The 23,715-nt window shown below is 39.0% G+C and overlaps 4 protein-coding genes across 9 annotated transcripts in view; all 4 read left to right on the forward strand.

Annotated features, from left to right (window-relative positions):
- Positions 1 to 3,146, forward strand: part of LOC112553761 (leucine-rich repeat-containing protein 61-like) — a 30,135-nt gene extending 26,989 nt beyond the window's left edge. For 3 of the 4 annotated variants that reach the window (XM_025221196.1, XM_025221197.1, XM_025221198.1), the window contains 5 exons: positions 3 to 63; positions 462 to 613; positions 967 to 1,035; positions 1,391 to 1,516; positions 2,405 to 3,146. In XM_025221196.1, coding sequence (XP_025076981.1) covers positions 3 to 63; positions 462 to 613; positions 967 to 1,035; positions 1,391 to 1,516; positions 2,405 to 2,493 — 497 coding nt within the window. In that variant the 3' untranslated portion in view covers positions 2,494 to 3,146. The remainder of the gene's footprint in view (positions 1 to 2; positions 64 to 461; positions 614 to 966; positions 1,036 to 1,390; positions 1,517 to 2,404) is intronic. The other variant, XM_025221199.1, reaches the window with a different exon arrangement.
- Positions 3,147 to 4,750: 1,604 nt separating this feature from the next.
- Positions 4,751 to 7,466, forward strand: LOC112554289. 2 transcript variants are annotated; one of them, XM_025222008.1, is made up of 5 exons: positions 4,751 to 4,849; positions 5,004 to 5,153; positions 5,335 to 5,584; positions 5,893 to 6,139; positions 6,745 to 7,466. In XM_025222008.1, the coding sequence occupies exons 2-5, from the start codon at positions 5,022 to 5,024 to the stop codon at positions 7,226 to 7,228; spliced, it is 1,113 nt and encodes a 370-aa protein (XP_025077793.1). In that variant the 5' UTR covers positions 4,751 to 4,849; positions 5,004 to 5,021; the 3' UTR covers positions 7,229 to 7,466. The 2 variants fall into 2 exon arrangements, with proteins under 2 accessions (XP_025077793.1, XP_025077792.1); XM_025222007.1 differs by having other exon boundaries at positions 4,759 to 5,153.
- Positions 7,467 to 9,870: 2,404 nt separating this feature from the next.
- Positions 9,871 to 16,665, forward strand: LOC112554685 (probable G-protein coupled receptor frpr-1). Its single transcript, XM_025222629.1, has 5 exons — positions 9,871 to 12,633; positions 12,931 to 13,180; positions 13,727 to 13,973; positions 15,205 to 15,851; positions 16,646 to 16,665. Exons 1-4 carry the CDS (start codon positions 12,508 to 12,510, stop codon positions 15,740 to 15,742), a joined length of 1,161 nt encoding a protein of 386 aa, XP_025078414.1. The 5' UTR covers positions 9,871 to 12,507; the 3' UTR covers positions 15,743 to 15,851; positions 16,646 to 16,665.
- Positions 15,755 to 21,002, forward strand: LOC112554686. 2 transcript variants are annotated; one of them, XM_025222630.1, is made up of 4 exons: positions 15,755 to 16,847; positions 17,845 to 18,092; positions 19,803 to 20,049; positions 20,487 to 21,002. In XM_025222630.1, the coding sequence occupies exons 1-4, from the start codon at positions 16,804 to 16,806 to the stop codon at positions 20,968 to 20,970; spliced, it is 1,023 nt and encodes a 340-aa protein (XP_025078415.1). In that variant the 5' UTR covers positions 15,755 to 16,803; the 3' UTR covers positions 20,971 to 21,002. The 2 variants fall into 2 exon arrangements, with proteins under 2 accessions (XP_025078415.1, XP_025078416.1); XM_025222631.1 differs by lacking the exon at positions 15,755 to 16,847 and adding an exon at positions 16,941 to 16,993.
- Positions 21,003 to 23,715: the final 2,713 nt, after the last annotated feature.

The following is a 23,715-nucleotide window of genomic DNA, read 5'->3' on the forward strand; positions in this document are numbered from 1 at the left end:
AGACGGACTGCAGTCTTTGGAAAATCTCCATAGCTTAAACATAGCTGGAAATCTTATAGGCAGGTATGACCATAAGATTATACATTATTAGTACACGTGAGCACGAGAGTTAAAGGTTAAAGGATAGTGATGACCCAGGAAAAGGTCATAGAGTTGTAACTAGTCAGAAGGCCAGAATTTCATTGAAGCAAATGGCACTGAAAGATTCTGCAAAATTAACTCTGTTAGCCATAAACAGCTGTGGTGATGTACGTTTTAACAGCACATTCTAAAATTATTTAAAACTTGCTGACAATTTTAAAACAGTATGTCAGCTGTAACTGTTTTGCAACTTTCTGTTCATTAAACCTTTCAAACAGGAAAAATTAGCTTGGACCTACTTTAAAGTAATTTATAAGGCTTTAATTTTTAGTAGATGTCATAAGCCATGTACTGAAATGTTGTAATGGTTTGTTTTGCAGTGTGGATAGCCTTCAGTGTCTAACTGGTCTCCAGAATCTTAGGGAACTTCGACTGAAAGATGACTCAATCAAATTGTCAAATCCAGCATGCTTGCATCCCTCTTATACTGCAGATATTATTGAGATGTTTCCCAGCCTGGTTCTTCTTGATGGTACTGTATATGCAGTTTACTTTTACTGAACATAGATTCATATGGCGACTGGGACGTTTTTAATAGTGCCATGTCATGGAAAGTTGTGTAATGTGAATAAGTGTTTAAATGGAACAATTAAAAGTTTTACATAATTAATAAGTCTATTACAAGCAAGATTAGGAATTGTATTGGTAGGTTTTTATGGACTGGGCAGATTGTTAACAGATTGAGGAGAAAACAGTATCAAGTGGGACAGCAATTATAAAGTGTCCTGACATTGCTGTTGTAATCACACCTGAATAATTATTGTGGTAGGTATGTTTATTTGGCATAAAGTTTACCCTGGTTTATCATCATCATTGTTATTACAGGGCAGAGGGTCCGAGGGCAGGGAAGTGAGCTGTTCTACATTTGTCAAGAGATGGATAAGGAGCTGAAGAGTAAGCTAAGCGTTTTCTTTATAGAAACACATAGCGATAGTGCTCACCCAATCACTAGATAATGGCTAGAAAATATAAGAAAGTTATTGTTGAATGTATTCTTTGTGTGAAAGCTAAATGTAACTTAGCATTTCTAAAGCTAAATGTGATTTCATACTAAAGATAAATGTAAGCTCATTTAAACTAAATGTAAGTTCATATGTGCTTAGTAGCATGGTCTTGACGCTTCCCTGATTTTAGTTTCTTGTAAGTGAACATGTTAATTTAAACGTTACAATTTGTTTAATCACGTTAAGTTAGGAAATTTATTTTATCGGCCATTCATCTTTATATTATTGGCCATGTTTGTTTAAAGGTTTTGGAGAAGTCAAAGATATTGATATACCGTTGGTGAAAGTACAGCATCAGTTAACAGATTGTTGGAAACTCCCCAGCGTGGTGACAAACACAACTCACAACAAAGCCGAGGAACAGCTTAAAGGTTTAAAGATTTTATAGCCAGTGAATGTCTTCATGAATTTATTATTTCTGACACTCAAGAACAGTGCTTCCTTCAAAGAGCTATTTACTAATTCTTCTTCAGGATTAATTAGGTGATATCATATGTTAACATATGCCTCAGCACTGTGTCAGTATGCATAATCAAAGGATGTAGACATGTAGACATTTCCCGATCTCACCACAAGAGCAAACACAACACTATTGTGGGTTCCAAGTCCTTTTACTTTCTGTCAGTCGATAGTTCTGGCTAAGGTGAAACATCCACATCACACACTCGTGCTCTTGATGAGTCATAGCTCTCACCTCTGTGCTGTCCCCTCAATGTCCCTGTCAATGTGGATGTCTTGATGCTTATTTCCTATGTTTCCTATGAAAAAACCTTATGTAGCCCATTAGTGGTATCTCATTTTTGCTTCCAATAAATAAAAGAAGGTCATAATTTTGAAATGAATAGGAAATACAGATGTGCCAAGTGAAAAGTGCTCACTTTCTAGTAAGCCCAAAGAACTGTGCTGTGACATGGTTCACTGAAGGGTGTATGAATCTGTGCTGCCACAGGGGTCATTTTAGGCTATTGAGACTTGGGCTGTATGTACGATATATACATCAGTTTAACTATTAAAACAGTGCATTTTGTAACTGGATAGTATAGTTTTTGAACCTTTTTTTCAAAATCTTGAAATTGTGAACTGTAGCACCTCCTTGTAGTGTAAGAAATGCCCACTGTTGCTACTGGGAACAGTGTCTTGGTGACTTTGACATTCCTATCTGTGAAGTCATCTTAATGGTCTGTCATGGATGTCTGTTACTGTTAAGTTGTTCATACCTGTCAGCATTAAATCTGATGTCCTTGTCCTTCTGTTGACAGATTTACTTGCCAGTTGTCAACGTCTCAGTCAGAAAGCTGCAGACAAGCTAAAGGAGTTTGAAAAGCAAGCAAGTCAACAGCAAAATTAATTACAAACAGTGCTTGTGACAATTGTGACTCGATGTTTAACTCGCTCAGTGTTTGACTCCTGTAATGACTAATGTAAAAATATGAAAATGCATTGCCTTTTAAAACTATTTACAAGAAGACATTAGCTCAACATTTTTGTAGATTCCCCAGCCATGACTGTTTTGCAGACTCTGCCTGATGAGTCCCTCCAGCTACACAAACCATACCTTGTTGTAAGGCATAAACATAAGCTTGATTTTTTTCTTTCATCAGTTTTCCATCTGCTTGAGGAGTAGATCAATGTCTCAGTAACATGCATGCTGATGCACATGTTGTGCAGTGAATTTGTATTCTGTTCAATAGTCAAGCTTACAGTCTTCCCTCCAGTCACAAATAAAAATGTGCGGATATACATAGCAGAGTTTGTGCTAGCATAAATTGGCTGATTTCTGCTTATTTAATTTTGTTTATTCTGATGTCATGTTGTTACCAAGATTTTTGTACAGGAAGAGGGGAGAAAATTAATCCATTCACTCATTCTAAAAGAACATTAGGTTCCCAATTTCCTCCCCAAACTTAAACAATCAGATGTGTGTATAATTAAGATTGTGTTAAATCAGTTTTGTTTCCATATATCATGTAATAAATATGCAAGGAAGTCCTTGAGTTTCCATTCATTTTTGTGTTCTTTGTTGGTTTGATTTTTGGCAAGTATTTTCAGTAACCATGTGATTCTGGTTGCTCTGTATGGGTTTAATGTAAGATTAATATACAGTTTGTAAAATATGACTAATGTACAGTTTGTAATGAATGACTAATGTACAGTTAGTCTGTAATGCATAGACAGAAACGAGTAAAATTGGTGAGCATACCTACTGTCATGGACCGTAACACAAACTGAATAAACTAGCCAATGCAGAGGCTAATGTAACACTGTACACATCACAGGGTCACAAGTAGGTAGCAGGATATGATCAGGAAACATTTTCAGACATATGAGACTTGAGAAGATAGTCACAGTAGGAGGAAAACCCCATAAAAGCAGATGAACATTATTGCACGGATATTTCTTTTCTGTTGAACTTAAATTTTTTCTTGACTGCCACCATCTGACCTAGCTGTTGACCAGTGCATTGGCTGGGACAGCTGATATGGGACAGTGATGTCACGAACCTGGCAGGAAAAATCTTCTCAGGCAAGACTTCTGAAAGATGTGCACACCACCCTGCACATGATAGGAAAGTGACTGCTGCTATCACCTATATAGTATATAGAACAGAAGCTGCTGACATCATCTATATAGTATATAGAACAGAAGCTGCTGACATCATCTATATAGTATATAGAACAGAAGCTGCTGACATCATCTATATAGTATATAGAACAGAAGCTGCTGACATCATCTATATAGTATATAGGAAATCAACACAAACCGGGAGAGTAGATTATTCCTATTCCATCTTCAAGTCGATATCATGGCAACTTTGCTGATGAATCTCTAGCACTCGATTTAAAATATTTTATCCACTTTCTTTTGCCCGCTCGGTGTTTGCACGCGTAGTGTGTGGGTGTGCGTGTGTGTGTGTGTGCGTGAGTGTGTGAATATATGCATTAGCTGGAGCTGTAGGTCACTGGCGGACTACGATGGGAGTAAACAGCTTTTACTGACAGTGACATTGTCCACGAATCGAGTCAATATTTTTAGTCGACAAAAGTTTCTTTACCTGGCTTTTATTTGTTCTGTAAAGAACTTGTAGACATACCTGTTAGCTGAAGGAAATACAGGGAAGAGGTCGAGATACTCCTCACGTTTTGCAAATTCAAACATTTTAGCGGCAAGTATCTACAAGCTTTCTACAAAATACTAACCGAACAATGCTAAAGTCGATGATATAAAGGACTCATCCGTTTCCGGCAACGTGCGTGTGCTTGCATTTGTGTGCGTGTGTGTGTGTGTGAGAGTGTGTGAATGGATACAGAGGCTGCTAACACTATCTCCGAAATTATTTCTGGGGTAACTTTGTTTCCGCTGTAAAAGTTGTTATTTGGAGTCAAAAGAGTGTTACTTTTTTTTTATTTTTGCGTGTATATGTACAGCCTGTCCTGTTAAGACATGGGGAGAAATCGAGATAAAAGAACCTGTATACAGCACTGTCCTCTTAAAATGACTTTGGTAGATAACGGGTTTAAAATTTTTTATCTGCATGATATTTGTAACAGTCTTAAGAGTATTTAAATACTGGTAGAATATCGGAATATCGGCCAGACGGAGTGTAGGACCCCGACTTCCTTGTAAAGACATTTTAACTTGAGAGAACTACAAATCACAGCTCTCAATCTTCTTTTTTTGTGGTAATCTATCTAAATCTGCTTCAGGTAAGACTTCCAAAAATATGGTTTTTTTTTACATTTTAGGTATGTGATTGGCTAGAAGCTTAGATTGTAGATGAATCTGTTAACTAATGAATACAGACTTGCCGGATGGTATTATTCAATTAATTAAGACTGACTCATTATATATACTCATCAGATTGAGTCATTATCTACAATGTGGTCCCCGCCCACGGTTGTTGACAATGCCACACTAAGCGAGAGCAAAGAGAACAACGGCTTGTGTCTGGTGCTCGATGACAAGGGGCTCACCAGCAAAGACCCTCACAACAGCGGGGAGATGAAGCAGGTAATTATCTGGGGACGATAGGAACAATGTACATCCTGAATAAAACCCACACTCCAACTCCACCGACATGCTAGAATTGAAGGCGAGTGAAAAAAAAATTCAAGAGTGAATAAAAGTTACACGAAAGAAAGAAATTAAGAACAAAAAGTAAGATTAGCTCCTTGTGTTTGTCACATCCCAGATCGTGTACTGGACGATGGTGATCGTCAATGTGGCCCAAATCCTTGTTGTCGCTGTCCTCGGTATCCCGGGCAACGTCCTCAGCGCCGCGGTCTTCTACATACAGGGATTGCGGGAGAGGATCAACCTCTGTGTCTTCTCTCACGCTGTTGTTAATCTCGTCGTCCTCCTCGCCTTGTTCTTGATCAGCGCAGAGTACATCCACAGATACACCATCAGACCTTCATATGTTCTGTTCCCATACACATCGTGTGAGTCATTTTCTGTGACGATTGATATTATCCAAGAGAGTGTAGGTATCGCAGACATTTTCGCAGAAGGCAGAGAGCTGTTGTCCTAAGTTACATGCTGGTTACTATAGTGTGCTGTCCGTTATATTGTGTCGTTTGATTTTATGTTTTGTACTTATGTCATTTTTATATTTGTTTTGTTACAGAACTGAGTCCATGCACAGTCCCTCTCTCGATTTTCATATATTAGGTGATTAACTACATACAACACCGGAATATTAGGCGCTCTGTAACTATATTAATTTATTTTATTTATGTTGACAACACAGGTATGCTCGGCGCTTTGTGGGCCTCGCAGTTCCTGTCGGCTGTGATCGCCAGTGAGCGGTGTTTCTGTGTCGTCAGTCCCTTCCACGCCAAGAGGCTGCTCAAGACGTCCACCATGGCCGCCATCATCGTCGTCTGCAGCGTGCTGTTGACTGGGGGCATGTGCGCTATCGCGGGTCCCAAACACAAGGGCGTCTGTGTATTTAACCCAATCACTAACGAAACAGAAGAAACGGAAACTGTCACAGAGTAAGTTACAGGAAAGTGTTTAGAGAAGTAATGGGGAGCAAAGGGCGAGGTGCTGAATGATTTTCCTTAAGACAAATAGAGAACAATGGTATTTTTATCTGTTTCTGCGAAATAAACCCTGCACCCAAGCCAAACCTACACTTAAAACCAAGCTCCAGTCCTAAACAGTAACATCCATTGTCACTCAACTCAATCTAGTAAGCCTTGCAAAATATCTCCAGAAGAAAGAAATATGTATAAAATATGTATTAATCATGGAGAAAATGCGACTAGGAGACAGTTTGCGGATGCAAAATCTCATTTTCTTTTAGAGACGGTTCACTCTTGAAATGGAAAAATATGCTGTGTTGTTTTTTATAAGTCATCAGCATAACTGCATTTATCTTTCGCAGACTTCCAGTCGTTCTACTTCATAAGAAAGTATCTATGCAAGGTTAACAGTGAACAAACGAATTAGAAACAAACTATGACGAAGAATAAGAATAGCAAGATTACCATAACACAAATTCGTGTAAAGAATAAATTCCCAATAAAGCAAACATCGTTTAAAAAGAGAAAATGTACAAGCGTAAACTATGTAATGTCAACAATGTTTAAATTAACAGGTATTATCTACAAAATCAAGCGATCATTGACATCTTCGACGTCGGCGTCTACTCCACTACTCTTCCAGGAATATTTCTCGTTGTCATTATCGTCACGACAGTCATCACTTCTATCAAACTTCGCGATGCTCTTGCCTGGCGTCTGTCCATCGCCTCCAAGTGCAAGACAACAAGAGCAAGGACATGGACACGCGGCGAGAGAGAGAGGAGGATGACAAGTAAAGAAGTGAGTGTGACCATGATGCTGATGGTGACGTCTGTCCTGTTCATCGTGTGCATGACAGCCAACCTCGTCCTCCAGATTTGCATACTTGTAGTTCCAGGCTTCAATTTTACAGGAAGCTATGTGTCTCTAGTTTCTGCTTTGTGGGCGATCATAAATTTCTTATGGGCACTTAACTTCTCTCTCAATTTTGTTGTGTACCACAAAATGGGATCGAAATTCAGACACTCTGTTAGGAATCTGATTGGGTGGAAAGAATAGAGCATACGAAATCGTTTAATTTTTACTCGTCGAACCTTTTACAGTAGAAAATTGCGTATGGTCAGCTTTTCCATCCTTATCCATTGTATCCATTGTTATCTATTGTAATTTATAACTTTTGCTTCAGCTCGCTTTTAGATACTTATTTGTCCATTGTGCTGTAATGTTATGTCTAGCTCCTATTTGCCGGCATTTTGTCTAGTGCAAGCTAGAGTTGACTGTACCTCGTCTAACTACGTACCCGTTATTGAAGTGTGATGAATAGCATCGTCGGAATCCAAACAAGTTAAGAAATGTCTGATTATTTCTATGTTGTGAAATGTTCCTGGTCTGTAGTAAAATCATCCCCGAAACTTGAACTACGCTCATCTTTAGTAGTCTGGATTCTATTAAATATTGTGTGAGATCGGGTCGACCTAGAAACAGCACAGTAATCTGAGGTTTTCTGCACGTATCAATAGGTTTACTTTGGAAGTTTTTGTACATAATTACAATTAAATTGTTCTGGAAGTTAGTACAGGATAACAATAATGCATATATCGTTTGTGCAATAATTCTTATTTTAAGAAAATAATTTGGTATAATGTGTACTGTTAATGCACTGAAAGAGTGTTGATTTCTAAATATAGCATTTTAATTAATTACAGTAGTAGCATTGCAGATTAATTTACCATAACTGTGATCTGTTGCAATTCTGCTCGGGGTTTGTTTATTGTGAGTTATCAGCATGACTTCAAAAGAAAGCATAATTAGAAGATATGCAAATTTACATATTTTTTTTTACCTTTCTTTATCTTTTTTTTTGCACTGCACGATCTGGAATTTTTGAAGTGAGTTTAACTTTGGGCTTAAACATTTTGGCAGAAAGAAATAAATGTATAAACTTCTAGTTTGAAATATTTGTATGTCAGTAATTAAGTGGCGTTCATAGTTTTGCAACAACATAATCAGCAAAAGATTATAGGTATAAAGAAAAACAGTTTAGCTGATGCTTGAACTATCTGTGTAAAGACCTTGAAGTATAGTGTAAAAATAAAGTTTGACGAACTCTTATGATTAGCTTTCTGTGTAACTGTGACTTGTCGTTTGCTTGGCTGTAAATGTCAAACTGGGATGGCGACTTTGTTTCGGTTTGCATCAAGGGCTGCAGTGTTTGTACATTTGTCGACTTTTCACAGCTTTGTCTAAATATCCATTCAACACATATGCAGCCAGAAAATGTACGAACAAGGAAAACTCGAGTCAACTAAAGGTATAGCTAAGCTGATAGATAACTAAGTGGCGAATGGTTTTCTCTAAAACTTTGGGGTTTGAAAGAGCAATCGTCAAAAAACACAACTCAGATTCGACAAAGGCCATCATCATCATCCTCATTGTCAGGAAGGCAGTTTGTGTACGTATGTGAGTGTGTGGCGTTAAGGTGAAATACGTGGAAGTAAAAATAAACATTGATCGAGGGGAGCTCACTCTAGCGAAATAAAAAAAAAGCGCAGACGACAGGCTGACACGACAACCGAAGAAAGCAGACGTGTGTCTATAGGGAAGCTCAGAAGTCAGCGATTAAACAGTAATTCATTGCCTAGCCAAGGTAACATTCGTAAAAATATTCGTTATTTATTTTATTCTACTCCTGCGTTTTATTTTTGCGATTTAATGTGTGGAGAAATCTGTGAATCGGTAAGAGAGTTGACTGTTCACTGGTGCGTCTAGCATACATATACATGTATACTGAATGTTGCACTATAGACACAACTTTCAGGCAAGATAAGATACGACTTTATTTATAAATATTTATAAATTATATATATATATAAATATTTATAAGGGAGGTAAAGAATAAATTCCTTATTAGAGTTGCTTTTTTTTTTTGGTATCGCCGATTTCTGTGTAATGCGGCTTAGTGAATCTGCACAATTGTGCCTTCTGGAGACAAAACAGACGCGTTAAACCGTTCCTACTTAAGTTATAATATATTCACAATATGTGTAAATCATTATTTAAACCGGATACAGTAAAATATTATCCTTCCACCATTCGTTGTCATTTTCATTACTTCTTTCATTCTCTGTCCCACTCTCGATCTGTAGGTCTCGCATAGAGTAGAAACTTGATACACACTTCTTTAGGTTCTTTATAGGCTTTCCTTACTTAATGACATTTAACTCAATGAAGGGCAGACATATTCGTATTTCTACACATACTAACCTCCTTTCCATGTCCAGAATCAGGACGATTCAGGGTGAATGAATGTTTACCTATGAGCATTCGCTTTCTCGAGCTCCGTTTTTCGGGAGACTTCGCCAGTAGATAATTATACAGTCTTTCAAACGGACCTTTACAACGCATTAGTTGAAGGTACATCTGGAGTTTAGGCCACAAGTTTCAGTCCGAGTGAAATATACATACAGTCTCTTTATTATTTTTCTCTTTATTATAGAGCAGTACCCTTTAGAGGATTTCTGAAATATAACATGTATAGCTTTCACTGTGTTCATTTGTTGCACAGTTTTTACTGCTCATATTATTTATGTATATGATTAGCATTCAGAATGTAACCTTAGTGTTGTAGTTAGAATTGGTGGTAGTGTTAGTGGTAGTGTTAGTGGTGGTGGTATTGTCAGTGGTAGTGGGTTAACACACATAACCTGAGTACGTTCACATTCCTGTGTAAGTAATTGTATTTTTTTGCACTCACCGATTTTGGTTGTACTATTTTGTATATTTTTTTTGTGCCAAGTCTTACGTGCTCCGTCTTATGCGCTATACTATATTTATTATTCGCAATCTGTAATATTTCCTATTTTTTTTAAAAATATAGATTATTATTACATTGATAATTCTTGCCAGCTCCTTGCCAGAGCCACATAGTACATCACCACGAAACTAATATCGCTAATATACTGATATGAACTGGAAGATGGTTATCATTCAAAGCGTAATAACGATAACAGATAACGCTTTTACCTCTCCGTTTCTGTTGTTGTGAGCGTCTATTGGAACTGTCGCCGGTGATCAGCTTCATCCAAAAAAATAAAAATAAAAAATCTGATTTTCTCCTTTTTGTTATAGGCGCACAGGATGGACAAGACGTAGTTTGTTAAAGAGACCACTAGCTATAACATAAACTTTTTACCATTTAAGTACTGTCACAAGTCGATCCAGATTATATTAGCCCGTGGTTCTCAAACGGTGGGGCACGCCCCCCTGGGTGGGGGCGCGATGTGCTTACAAGGGGGGCGCGAAGGCTGTCATTTTTTAAGTTTCTTATACCGGTATTAGTGAAATTAGCTTACATCGCTGGCTAAGGGGGGCGCGCGGACTTACCTTTGTTCGTCAGGGGGGTGTCACAAGTAAAAGGTTGAGAACTGCTGATAAAAGCTAAAAAATATTAGCAACGTTTTCTGTTCAACACAAAATTTTCAGCGACTATTAGTTTCTTTATTTTAGAAAACTGCGGAAAACTCAGGAGAAGGGAACTAAGATATATTTATGTACTGAACACAGATATAGAACAAGAGAGAAAAAGAAAAGGAGAGTTAAGGGACGACAAAAGCTGACATTTGGACAAATTTCCACTTCAAAGTGTGCAAAAAAGTATTTTTTTGGCGGGAATGTTTACCATAATATGTCGAATCTTTCGGTTCAGAAACATTTCACTATTTGTCCAGATTACATATATGCTGAAGGCGGCATTGTGTACAAAGATCTTTTGTCTAGAGGAAATATGATGAATGACTATGGATTGACTCCTTTAATGTAAACTTGAGCAATTATGTCATATTTGACGCACATTTATGTAGGACTGAGCATTGCAAGCCAAACAAGAAAAGATTTGAAAGAACATAGTTTGTTTTTGCTTTTAAACACGCGCAAGAAATATTAACGTCTGAACAAACAAGTACCGTCCGACTGAACAACCTACTCTTTACAGACTTCACACGCATTCAAGTATAATATATATGTGTTTGAATAATAGTGTGTCTGGGTGCTTTTGGTACCAGCCAATGATAAGGAAACTATCAGATGTCAGAAGGGTTTGAGGGCAAAAGATATAGGTTGGTGGTCAGACACTGAAGATCGTAATCAGACTCAATCAACCAACCGGCTGCATCGATTTAAGCATGTCGCCAGGGCAGAGGGCACTCGGATACAACCGGCTGTCTTGCACACTTCATCCACGGTCCAGAACTAGTCACATGTTTAATACACGAAGTAAGATCTTTCTGAAAGTCTAGGAATGACATGTAACATGTCAGATGTTAGTGGAATGTCAAACGTGGTGACTGAGACCCTGATAAAGCTACAAAAGTAAAAGGAAAGAACCTCCGTGCCGATACAGAAACGTTGGTGAGACGACCGAAAGCAGTTCAGTGATCACAGTGCACTCCAAGGACTTCAGTACGCAGCGAGAATACAAGACAACACCAGTTCAGTAACGATCTCGGTGTATCAACTTAAACTCGACTCAACCGTCAGACCACGAACTTGTATTACTGGACTGCTTTCATGTTAACTACTAAAACGAGGCTGGTATATATACAACTTCCGGTTTAGCCAGGTTTCAGCTTAACTACTAGAACGAGGCTGGTGTGTACAAAGCTTCCAGTTTAGTCACATTCATTGTTTAGGATCTCTGAGACTAACAGTGGAGAACTTGGTAAGAGGCTAAGCTTTGGTCTCGGCAGACAGCAGTCCACCTATACTCGTCCTTCATTAGACTGGGATGCTTGCTGTTTGACAAGATCATTTACTGAACCCTTTCAAGACTATGAAATTATTTACGGTCTCTTGTCTGTTCAGTAAACTAGTTTCCTCTCTCATCCATACAAAAACAAACAAACAAACAAACAAACAAACAAACAAACAAACAAACAAAACAACAAACAACAAACAAGCAAACAAGCAAACAAATAAACACGCGCACATACAGTTTCTTTATTATTCCTTGCGGCCTTAGGAGGATTTCAGACGTTGATAGAAACGTATTTTAGTCATGAGCTCTACAATATTATTATTAATAAGTCATATGTGTATTACGTAACGAGAATGAAAGAGGATGGCTCCAAACTTTAAAGACGACTGATAAAAATTATTTTATTGATTCCTTACGGTGGATCTACTTGGAAAAATAGACATTTTCTTCGAGGTTCCCGGACGTATACGAGTGAGCAATTGAAGCCAATCTTGCGCTGTAAGTGTATGTGTAAACACTCACTGATACCTGTAAATATTTCTGCTTTTATCTTTGATACAAATTGGTTGACCGTTCTGTCACTACAATGACGTCTGTCCAAGCGATAGTTGACAATTCCTCACACAGCTCGTTGCAGCAGGAGTACAATGGCTCGTGTCTCAGACTGGACGACAAGATGTTTCCTATCGAGACCGTTTACGAGAGGGAGCAGGTAATAAAACATGTTATCTGAATTACGAAAACAACACTCTTCCCAAACGAAACCACGAAAATCATGTCTCAGGAGACACTTTACCAAGATCAGTGCGAACCCCTGTGTCCACAAAAAACTCAAAGGCGGATAAAGAGCAGATTAAGAAAAGTAACAGAGTTGTGAACATTTGTAGCTAGTTTATAGAAGGTTGATAAGCATAAAAGACTAAGAAGGAACAAGATGAAGAAAGTATTATCAAAGAACAAAATGTATTTAACTTCATCTGATTTATCCTTTGACTTCTTTACTTTGCAGGCCACGTACTTGACGATAGTCATTGCTGATTTGGCGCTGATTTCTGTAGTCAGTGTCCTCGGTATCCCTGGCAACGTTTTAAATGCCGCGGTCTTCTACAGACAGGGCCTGGGAGAGAGGATCAACCTCTGTCTTTTTGCCCTGGCCATCGTCAATCTCATCGTTCTGATATCACTGTTAATGTCCACCGCGGAAGAGCTGTGTTCACAAACCTTCGGATTCGTCTGGGTCGTGTCTCCCTTTGCATACTGTGAGTGATTTTTGAAGCATGCATTTCTTTGAGATTTGTAACTATTTTTTAGAGATCACGAGCGATAGTGTCGATACGAAAATTGTACTTTTGAGAATAAACCAAGTGTATGCCTCTTATTCTGTACTATTTTGGTCTGGATTGGTTATGTTTTTAAAGTTCTTTTAATATATTGTTTAATTTCACTCAAGATAGTATTCTTCACTACTGTTTTTATCTTAGTGGAACAGTTTTGACTACTACTTTTTGTCTTATACTGTAAAATGTTCTTGACTAGTTTCATCTGTCTGTCATATCGTCACTTTAAGACCTAATGAAAAACCTATAGATGAAATCTTTATGGCTGTTTCCAGCTATCACGCTGTAAGCATGCGAAGTCGCACCAGTTCACATCTCTTGATTATATCAAAACTTTGTTGACTTATTTATTTGATATTAAATAGACATATTATATTTTAATATTTTCATTAAAAAAATAATACTGCTCCTACTCCTCTATAAAAGATTTTGAACAATAAAGAACTTTCTGTTGTTTGTTTTCAAAAGGCCTAAGAGGTTTTGTGTGGGCCTCTCAGTTCCTGTCGGCGGTGATCGCCAGTGAGCGGTGTTTCTGTGTCGTCAGTCCCTTCCACGCCAAGAGGCTGCTCAAGACGTCCACCATGGCCGCCATCATCGTCGTCTGCTGCGTGCTGTTGACTGGAGGCATGAACACTGTTGTGTGCCCAAAGTTTAACAGTGTCTGTATATTTAATCCGAGTACAAACGTCGTAGAAAGAGCTATATATGTCACAAAGTAAGTAAACGTAAAGGGAAGAGCAATTAAAGGGAAATGTAGTTGAAGGGATGGCTGTATTTGGGTGGAAATAATAAAAGCAAAAAGGGAAAAAAGGGGCGGAGAATATTGGGAATTTCACTAACTCCAAATTATTTTTTTCCTCCATGACCATGTCATTACAGATTAACTGTCAATGAACGTGTTCCTTTAGACACGTGGTTCGATGTTTGTCCAGTACATGCGAAGTAACTCTTCCTGTTCTCCTGCAGAGGCAAATATAAAGATATTTAGAGAGGTAGTATGCAATAAACAGATTGACTAAAAAGGAGCAACGTAGACATTAAATGACAAAAAACTCCACTTTTGGAAGTAGGCAATAAGATATACTTTTAGTTCTTTGTGTAAATCAGCTCCATTCGCCATACTCTGTCCATCTGGACCACCAAAATTCTTTTCTGCTCATTTGTTTTGTCTAAACTCGACTACTGCAATTCTCCTCTTGCTGGCTGTCCACAGTGCATCACTGAAAAGCTTCAGAAAGTCTAGAGCTCAGATGCTCGTCACGTTTTGTGAACATGTCCCACCACTTCTTCACTCTCTTCATTGGCTACAAGTTAATAAACTACAAGCTGTCAACTCTGTGCTATGGATTCTTCGAAGGCTCCTTCTCCCACTACTTTACTGAAATCTTGTCTGTCCACACTCCTGCCCCAAACCTTGGCTCCTCATCAGACCCGCTCATTCTGGACAACGAACGCCCTCCCTCTGTGCTTCTAAGCAGTGGAACTCTCTTCCTCATCACATTCGCCACTCGGACTACAAGGCTACGTTCACACGCTCTCTGAAAACATATCTGTTCACAAAGTACTATCCTTGAATTACTATTCTTAACTCCCTGGCAATACTGTCTGTCATGTTAACCATCATGTAAAGACTCCAGCTTACACTGTTTATAGCATCTAAATCCCTTCATACCTTCATTCATTGCTTTACCTTCTACTCTTGTACCTCATCTTTATGTTGTTCAGTGTGTCTCTACGTACCTCACTGTGCACTGAGGTGTTTATCTTTCATTTATCATTATTGGTCTGCGCACAGAGTGCGATCTGCCTTTACTTGTAGGATGTTATAGAATTTTAAAGTCATAAAGTTGACAAAATCTGAATAAAATGCTACTTTTTGTTTTGGGAAATTATAATCTGTATAAAAAAACTTAACAAGAACTAATGCATCTTATGTGATCAAACAGGTATTATCAGGAGAACAAAAGAATACTTGACGTCATAGATATTTTCGTCTATTCCACTGCGCTGCAGGGATTCTTTCTCGTCGTCATTGGCATCACGACATACATTACCGCCATCAAACTGCGCGCTGCTCGAGCCTGGCGTCTAACCGTTATTTTCAAAATAACATCAGAAGCAGAAATGACAACGACACGACCAGAGGCAGACAGGAAGGACGTGAGCGTGACCTTGATGCTGATAGCAACGTCTGTATGGTTCACCGTGTGCATGACAGCAAACCTCGTCGTTCAGTTTGGCAGAATCGTTGCGCCAGGTTTCGAGTCTTACTTACTTTCTCCAACGCTAATATCCTCACTATGGCGGTTTGTCTTCCTCCTGTGGGCACTCAACTCATCTTTGAATTTCGCTGTCTATTACAAGATGGGTTCTAAGTTTAGAAATATGGTTAGTATATGTTGGGACGAAAATCGTCACGGACAAATATTTAGTAATGTTTTCGATAATCATAATTATCGTTCCATCGCCATATGTGTTAATTGATGGACCGTCGAAAAGAAAATGCATCACTATAAAATGTCTTGGCACATAGATTAAGGAAATTTGCAAAAGACAATCTTCCAAACATTGTAAAGATTACAGATAAAAAGCGGTGAGATTAAATATTTGTGTCCTTACAGACAATCTTCTTAACTGAAATTGTCTTCTCTACAGCGTTAGGCGTAGGCAGTAAGGATGTGTCAAAGATTTACTATAAACGCATTTTAAGGGACGCCTGAAATTACATAGTCATTACACTCAAGTCTTATTTCTTGTGCAAAAATTATTTTTAAAAATCTGTCAGATTAGGCATTTAAATACAAAATACTGAACAAAGAAAACAAGAACCCTGATGGAAATATCTAATTAAATTTCTCACGTTTTTAAAGGTTTGTTGGAATCAGTAAAAGCTTTATATATATTAAGAGCTATGTTCACGAGGAAAATGCTTTTAGTTTTAATTTTTAAATAATCATTATTTCTCTATTTACGATATTTGATGATGAAACATTGACCTGCGTATAATTTGTTTTAGTGTGTGTGTGTGTGTGCATGTATTGTTGTGTGTGTGCTCACGTATTTGTGTGTGTGTGTGTTTTCACATTTTGTTTTCTAAAATTCCGTAGCCTACAATTTAACCCATGCTTGCATTCTCTCCACTCCACCCATCTTACTGCAATTTTTTCCCCCGCGGTTTACATACAGAGGGCAGAGACTGCGATACGAAAATGCACATTGTAATAATTCCCAAAGAAATAAGAATTGATTTGACATTTGCAGTGTAATTGTCCACTCAATAGGTGCGCTTTAATCAATTACCGTAAATAAACACAACGAACACGACAGGCGCTCCTAGTGAAGTAGTGCTTAAGGAGAAATCCCTGCAAATTCTATAAATTTGTAAAGTTTTCAGTTTTGAAGAAGGGAGAACACTGGGATCATTCAAACCCATGTGGTCGTCATGACCACGTGGACACAAGTCCCGGTCTTCACCACGTCCGAGCAGAACGTGTGGGACATGACGCAGCAGTACAGCGGCCCGTGTCTGGTGGTACACCACACTGATGTACATGCATCCACCAGTCAGGACAACAACACTTACAAACAGGTGAGAACAGCTGGTGGTACAGCACACTGATGTACATACATCCACCAGTCAGGACAACAACACCTACAAACAGGTGAGAACAGCTGGTGGTACAGCACACTGATGTACATACATCCACCAGTCAGGACAACAACACCTACAAACAGGTGAGAACAGCTGGTGGTACAGCACACTGATGTACATGCATCCACCAGTCAGGACAACAACACCTACAAACGAGGTAAGGATGGAGAGTGTCATAACTGCACAGGAAGACGAGCAAGCGGACTAGCCATTTGATTAGAATCACAAATATTGACAACTATTGGTATGTTGATTAGTGTAAGAAGAAATGTTTCGATTCAAGTTTAGAGGATTCGATGGTAAGTAGATGGCAAATATGGAGTGGAAGATCGTTCCACTGTTTTGTATCACAATAACTAAAGTGGTTCCTTGGGTGACAGGGACAGTGAGCATACGGTCGTGAGACAAAGATTGTCTGGCTGGGACGAGAGAAATAGTCAAGTGAGAAGCCTGCAAAGAAATGAGAACACGGCACACACACTCTGTAGTGGATTCGAGAAAGGATAGGTAGACAATGCAGAAAACTTATGTTTAACGTAGACATGACACCTTCAAGCAATCCAGTGATTTCACACTAGTCACTCCACATCCAACTCTGTGTGAGGTGTTAGCGTGTTTAGGCTAGCCCCTCTTACAAACATCAGCAACAGTCTAGACCGTGGAGTTTTCTTTTGCTTCTAGCTCGGGGAATTCTTTACGGTAGCAGAGGATCTGAATTAAGATTTCCAACTGTCCTACAAACTTATTTTTTTATTCCTCAATTTTAGCAAAAAGTTTTATTAATGGTGGTCTCTCTAACACCGTGGTCATGTAATAATAATAGTAATAATAATAATCCTCATCATCCTCATCATCGCGTACCTAAGTATGTAAAAACAATGTAGTCTCCCTTACTACCTACAGGTAACCTCCCCTGAAACGCTTGATTTTTCAGGAACATTATTGGATTACCATGGTTTCCTGCGGGGCACTTATGCTGCTCCCCATCCTCGGTATCCCTGGCAACATCCGTCAGCGCCGCGGTCTTCTACAGGCAGGGCCTAAGGGAGAGAATCAACCTCTGTCTCTTCGCCTTGGCCATCGTCGATCTTGTCGTCGTGCTCGCCATTTGTGCTGTGTACTGTGAACTTTTGTACCGGGAGGTAATAGGACCATCGTGGGTGATCAAGCCGTACGCTGGTTGTAAGTTATTTACAGCTTTTGTTTTAAGCGTTCTCCTTCGTTCTATGTTAAGAGACAGATGAATAGAATAGACAATACTGCATAAACGCTCAAAATCTTGTACATTAGTACGCTATCTTTCTTTTTTGTCATTTGATATCGCGCTTTGTTATGAATGTCTTGTCTCTATTTTTTGATCGTTTATGGCTTAATATTATTGTTAGGCGGGCTTTGTAAGGGTAGGGGGGCCCGCACCCTCAAAAGCGATGACGAGGAGACAAGAATGTGAACCTCGTTTACTGTCAGTATGGAGTTCGCCCCACAAAAGCTGAGCATCTTCCTACTTCAGTGTTGTATTGACCTTACAATATTCCGCAATTTCCTGTCTATACAAATACAACAATCTGGCTCATCTAAAGAGTGTCTGAGTACCTGCTGCACTATCTGTACCTATAAATGCTGCAGTGCTGCAATTTTCTGTTATAGCCAACATACATTGTCACACTTGTGTACATCGACTTATCAGGTGTAGCTACCGCCCTTGGACTAGGAGACCTTCCTACGCGCTTCAGTTAAGTGAACGAGGCCTTCTTCGATGTTGAATTTTCACATCACATGACACATCCCCTCGTAACAGACTTTGTTGAATGACTTTTTGAAGTGGATGAAGTTGTCAATAAAAGTACAGCCGATGCTGAAAATGCTTCTCTTTAAGGATTTGACAGTTGTAGATCTGTTCAAATGGGCTTCATCGTGGTCTGAAGCCAGCCTGTTTTTCTGCTAGTTCCTGAGGTAGCGTGGATGTGGTTCTCTATGAACTTCAGCTTGACCTTGCTTGGGTGGCTGATAAGCCTTATGATTCTGTGGTACTGGCACTGTTCGTAAGTTTGGGTTATTATTTTTGCGTTTCCAGACTCTTTGGCACAGAACAATAATGGATTTTGTAGGTTTTTTTCCCTACCGTGCTTAAGAAGTTCAGCTGCAACTTTGTCAATGCCTGAAGACTTTCCTCCCTTCAGGGTTCTTCAAATCGAAGCGAGTTCGGGTGATGTTTAAGTTTTGAATCTTAAATCTTGACACTCGCATCGCTTTCATGTTTAGTTTCAGCTTTAAGTTCGTGGGGACAAGGCCATAGTCACTGTCTATGTTAGCGCCTGGGTACGTCCTCGTCTTGGTCTTGTTAATGCTTGATTTGAAACATCTCGGCAGCAGGATATAATCGATTTGGTTATGGACCAATCCATCTTGTAAGTGCCATGTGGCCGTCGTTAATTTCTTGTGGAGATGTAAGGTGTTGGCTAAGGTCAGCTGCTGACTTTTGCGCAAACCCTAGAGGTGTGATACCCCTCTAGTTAGTTTCTCCGAGGCCAAATTTACCCACCGTTACTTTCCATTGCTTGTAGGCGTCTGGACCGGCGTTTGCGTGGTACTCATTGAGTACAACAAGAATGTACTTTTTCGGTATATATTTTGTGATCTTTAGTACTGTGTTTTGAACCTTGATGATTGTTTTTCTTCACTGTAGTTTCCTTTTACCTCTTGCTAAGACACACCAGTGCACATCTCTGACTATATCAAACCAAGGTCAGCTTGAAAACTTTTTAAATTTTCTATTTTTAATATTAAATATTATTTTGAATTAAAAAACAAACAGGGCTACTGCTGCTACTCTGTATGATATCTACAAAGGAAGTTTGCAGTAAATCCTCTTATTTTGTTTCCCTTTAAAAGGCCTAACAGGTTCTGTGTGGGCCTCGCACTTCCTGTCGGCTGTGATCGCCAGTGAGCGGTGTTTCTGTGTCGTCAGTCCCTTCCACGCCAAGAGGCTGCTCAAGACGTCCACCATGGCCGCCATCATTGTCGTGGGTAGTACCCTGTTAATTGGAGGCATGTGCGCTATCGTGGCTCCCAAACATATCAGTGTGTGTAGAGTTGATCCTCTGACTAACATCACGGAGGATATCGTATATGTAACGATGTAAGTATAAAAAGAAAAAAAATGTAAAATGAGACATGGGAGATAACAGAACACAGAAGTGGGAATGAACAGGCATGGACACATGCACAGGATGTTGGGCTAAAAAGGAAATAAAATTATAGGGTACAACGTATGACACATGCAGCAGCAGGGATAACAACTTTGTACGACACATCAACACATAACACAGACGAGGGATCAGACTGACAGTGCCATGTGTCAAAAAAGGTGGCGATTTTTATATTACTCTGGGACACTAGAGTACGGACAAAAAAAGCATGGGAGCTGGTGGGTACCTTGCGTGATAGACTGTACACTTTGTAACTGCTTGCTGTCCCTTAAAGGTGAACAGTCTTTTTGCATAGATATTTCTTAAATATAATCATGATTGAATGATAGGAAAGAGCTTTTAATTATATCTTGTCACATATGTTCAGATTTTACCTGAAGAACAAAGCTATTGTTGACGCCTTTGACATTTTTGTATACGCTACTGCGCTACCGGGGATCTTTCTGGTCGTCATCATCGTCGCTACAGTCATCACCTCCATTAAGCTTCGAGCAGCTCTCGCCTGGCGTCACTCATCGGTCTCCAAGGCGACGACAGTGACGACGACATCCCCTGAGGGTCAAGGTGGCCTCAAGATGTCCCACAAGGAAGTGGGTGTGACCCGGATGCTAATGGCCACGTCTGTCTTGTTCATCGTGTGCATCACACCTAACGTTATCCTGCAGGTGACCACACTGGTGGTGTCAGACTTCAGCTACACAGGCCGCTACTACAACCTTATCGATGCATCTTGGGGCATTGTGAACTGCTTCTGGATGATAAGTTCTTCTTTCACATTCTTTGTTTATTTGAAAATGGGGTCAAAGTTCAGGGACACAGTTTCGAATATGCTGTGCAATAAAAAAGGCTAGGGTTTTTAAGTCACCAGTATTCTTGAAAACAATCTATTTTTGTGTTTACTTTTTATAATCACGAAAAAGGATTGAAATAGTAATAATAACAACAATAATAATACGGAGGAGAAGTTGAAAAAAGAGGAAGAAAAGTAAAAAGTAAACAAGTACAACGACATATTCATCTTCTCTCGGATGGTGTGTCGAGTGCTGTGGCAGGAGCTACACAAGCGACAAATCTTTAAAAATTTACATTAGTTACACAAACAGCAACATAATTTATAGAACAGATTATCCGCCAGTCTTCGTCACTCTGAGTCTCTGAATACCTTCAAGTCCAAACTTAAGACACATTGGTTTAGAATGACGACTTCACTGTGACTATGTCCTGATCCTTAGCGTGGCATAACGTGTGTCTGTCATGTGTGTTGCGTATGAGTGAGTGTGCGTTGTACAAGTGAGAGAAGTCTGCTATAAAATGTGGATGCCTGATTGTTAATGACTTAGTCTATGCATGATTTATGTAAAGCGCTCTGAGCAAATCTTTGGGAAAACGCTATATAAATCCTAATAATGATGATGATGATGATGATGATGATGATGATGATGACACATGTGTCAATCATGTTAACTGACACATGCAGTCAAAACATTTAGCAGTCATTTGACAAGACAACAGACAATGCCAATCTATCCGTAAAGAACGATTTTCGGTGACAAATGAACATAATAATCTAGGTGAATATGGATCACATGTAATATTCCTTCCTTCCACACAATAGCAGTGACTGTGGCATAATAAAGACAATAGAACTGAAACGGACTCGTTCGCGCACTATAATGTTTTATTCGGCTTCACAACACCATTAACTCAACTTCTTGCATCCATACAAGAAAAGTAATATAAGATGTATAGAAATTAAAGGCAAATAGAAAAATCGTGTGTATAAAATATATACAGCTATGCGACAGTATATAGAAATCATGCAAATTCGTGCTTTAAAGCAGAAAACTGGTTTTGTACTCCTTTTTTGTCCACTCCTCTAATCTGATTCGACTGGTCATTTTAACTGTGATCGATGTATCACTGCTCTTTCCCAATAAGGTTCGCTCTGGCACCTCGGCAAGTACTTTCAATCGTTCGAAAGCCCCACTGACCACGTGTTTGCTTCTTCAAAGTAGTATAAAAGTAGTTTTCTGCAAAGAACTCATTGAGACCAGAAGTGTTAGAACCCAAAGTGTCAAAGACAAAGAATGACTCATTAAAATTAACCCTTTTCCGAGTATTTGATTAATAATAAGAATTACTTTTTGTCAAGAGAAAGTACGTCCATTTGTCAATCGCAAGCGTGCATCATGCACACACGGATACTTGCATGTCTGCCTCATCAGCCTTTGACTTCAGAGTACAGGGCTTTCAAACACTTGCCTAACAGACTTCAGGGAGGAGCCACACGTCCATCGCACACTGATGCAGACAAGAAATCTGCAACTTCCTCTGGTCTTGTTTTGCTCTTTGGTCTAGAACTCCATCAGAGATGCACTTTTAGACAACATAAATAATGCTAAAAAACGCCAATGTAATTTGAAAACTAAATTAGGCATTATGCACTCATTGAACCGACAATAATAATATATGTAATAATTAAATAAGAAAGTTAAGTATTCACAGCCATGAGTCACAAATGAAATGCATGTACTGAGACACTCGCGTGGTGAAGTCAACCTACAAGCACAGGAAAGGTGTCCTGAAAATGTCTTCTATAAAAATGATATTTTTCCCCAACATTATTCATCGATTTGAAAAAACAAAGCAAGCAAACAAATAAAAATAGGTCATTTTTTCACCCCACTCCGTGACTGGGTCCTAGTCGACTGCCTAGTTTGGGTACGGGTAGAACCTACCCTGCTGGGTACAAGGTGACTGGCGGCTACACAACCAGACAACACCACAAGATCAAAGGTGACACACACGTGCAGCAGCTTCCCTAACTGCTCTCGTGCTGTCTGTCTCTCTACCACGTTTACTGCTCTGACTTTTTGTCACACACTCAGGGTGTAAATACTATGTACAAAAAGCATATAGAAACCTCTAGCATCTATTCGTCACACATGCGCTCTCGCACTGAACATCAGATAGATGTATAAAGAGAAAGATATGTTCGATGTTGGTCTGTCATTAAGATTGATATTTTAGAGCCGTTTTCTCAACCTTCTGTGATGCCCCCCAGACGAGAAAAGGTATGTCCGCGCGTCCTGTTGGTAAAAGGAGAAGATACTAAGGAAAGCAAATGGCATTCTTTTGTATGAAGCATCTCCTTTCAGATGTTTCCGATGTAAATAAGTCTAGGATACAAAACATTGCACCGTTGACGTTTGTTGCTACATAACGTTTTGCTTGTTTTTATTCCTACTGATGCGTAAAAAATTAAATAAACAAGATTTTGCGATTGAAAAATAAAGAGTTGCTCTTACTCGGGGTTTCTTTTGGGGTTAGTGTTTGTAAATACTGTTTTCCTCTCCTTGCATTCCTCAACACTTTACTGGGTCATAAAATCTGTAATCATGTAAATAAATAAATAAATAAATAAATAAATAAATAAATAAATAAATAATGTTTTTGTTGACATTCCATTTTTATAAGCATTAGTTTTTAACATATATCTTGTTACTATAATATTTTAAGAATCATTATCTAACGCAATTTGTAAATCTTTTGTTAATATCTGTTCTGTAATAACTAGTTTTTATCTAGGATCTCAT

This window comes from Pomacea canaliculata, linkage group LG13, assembly GCF_003073045.1.
Source record: "Pomacea canaliculata isolate SZHN2017 linkage group LG13, ASM307304v1, whole genome shotgun sequence".
Taxonomy (NCBI): Eukaryota; Metazoa; Mollusca; class Gastropoda; order Architaenioglossa; family Ampullariidae; genus Pomacea; species Pomacea canaliculata.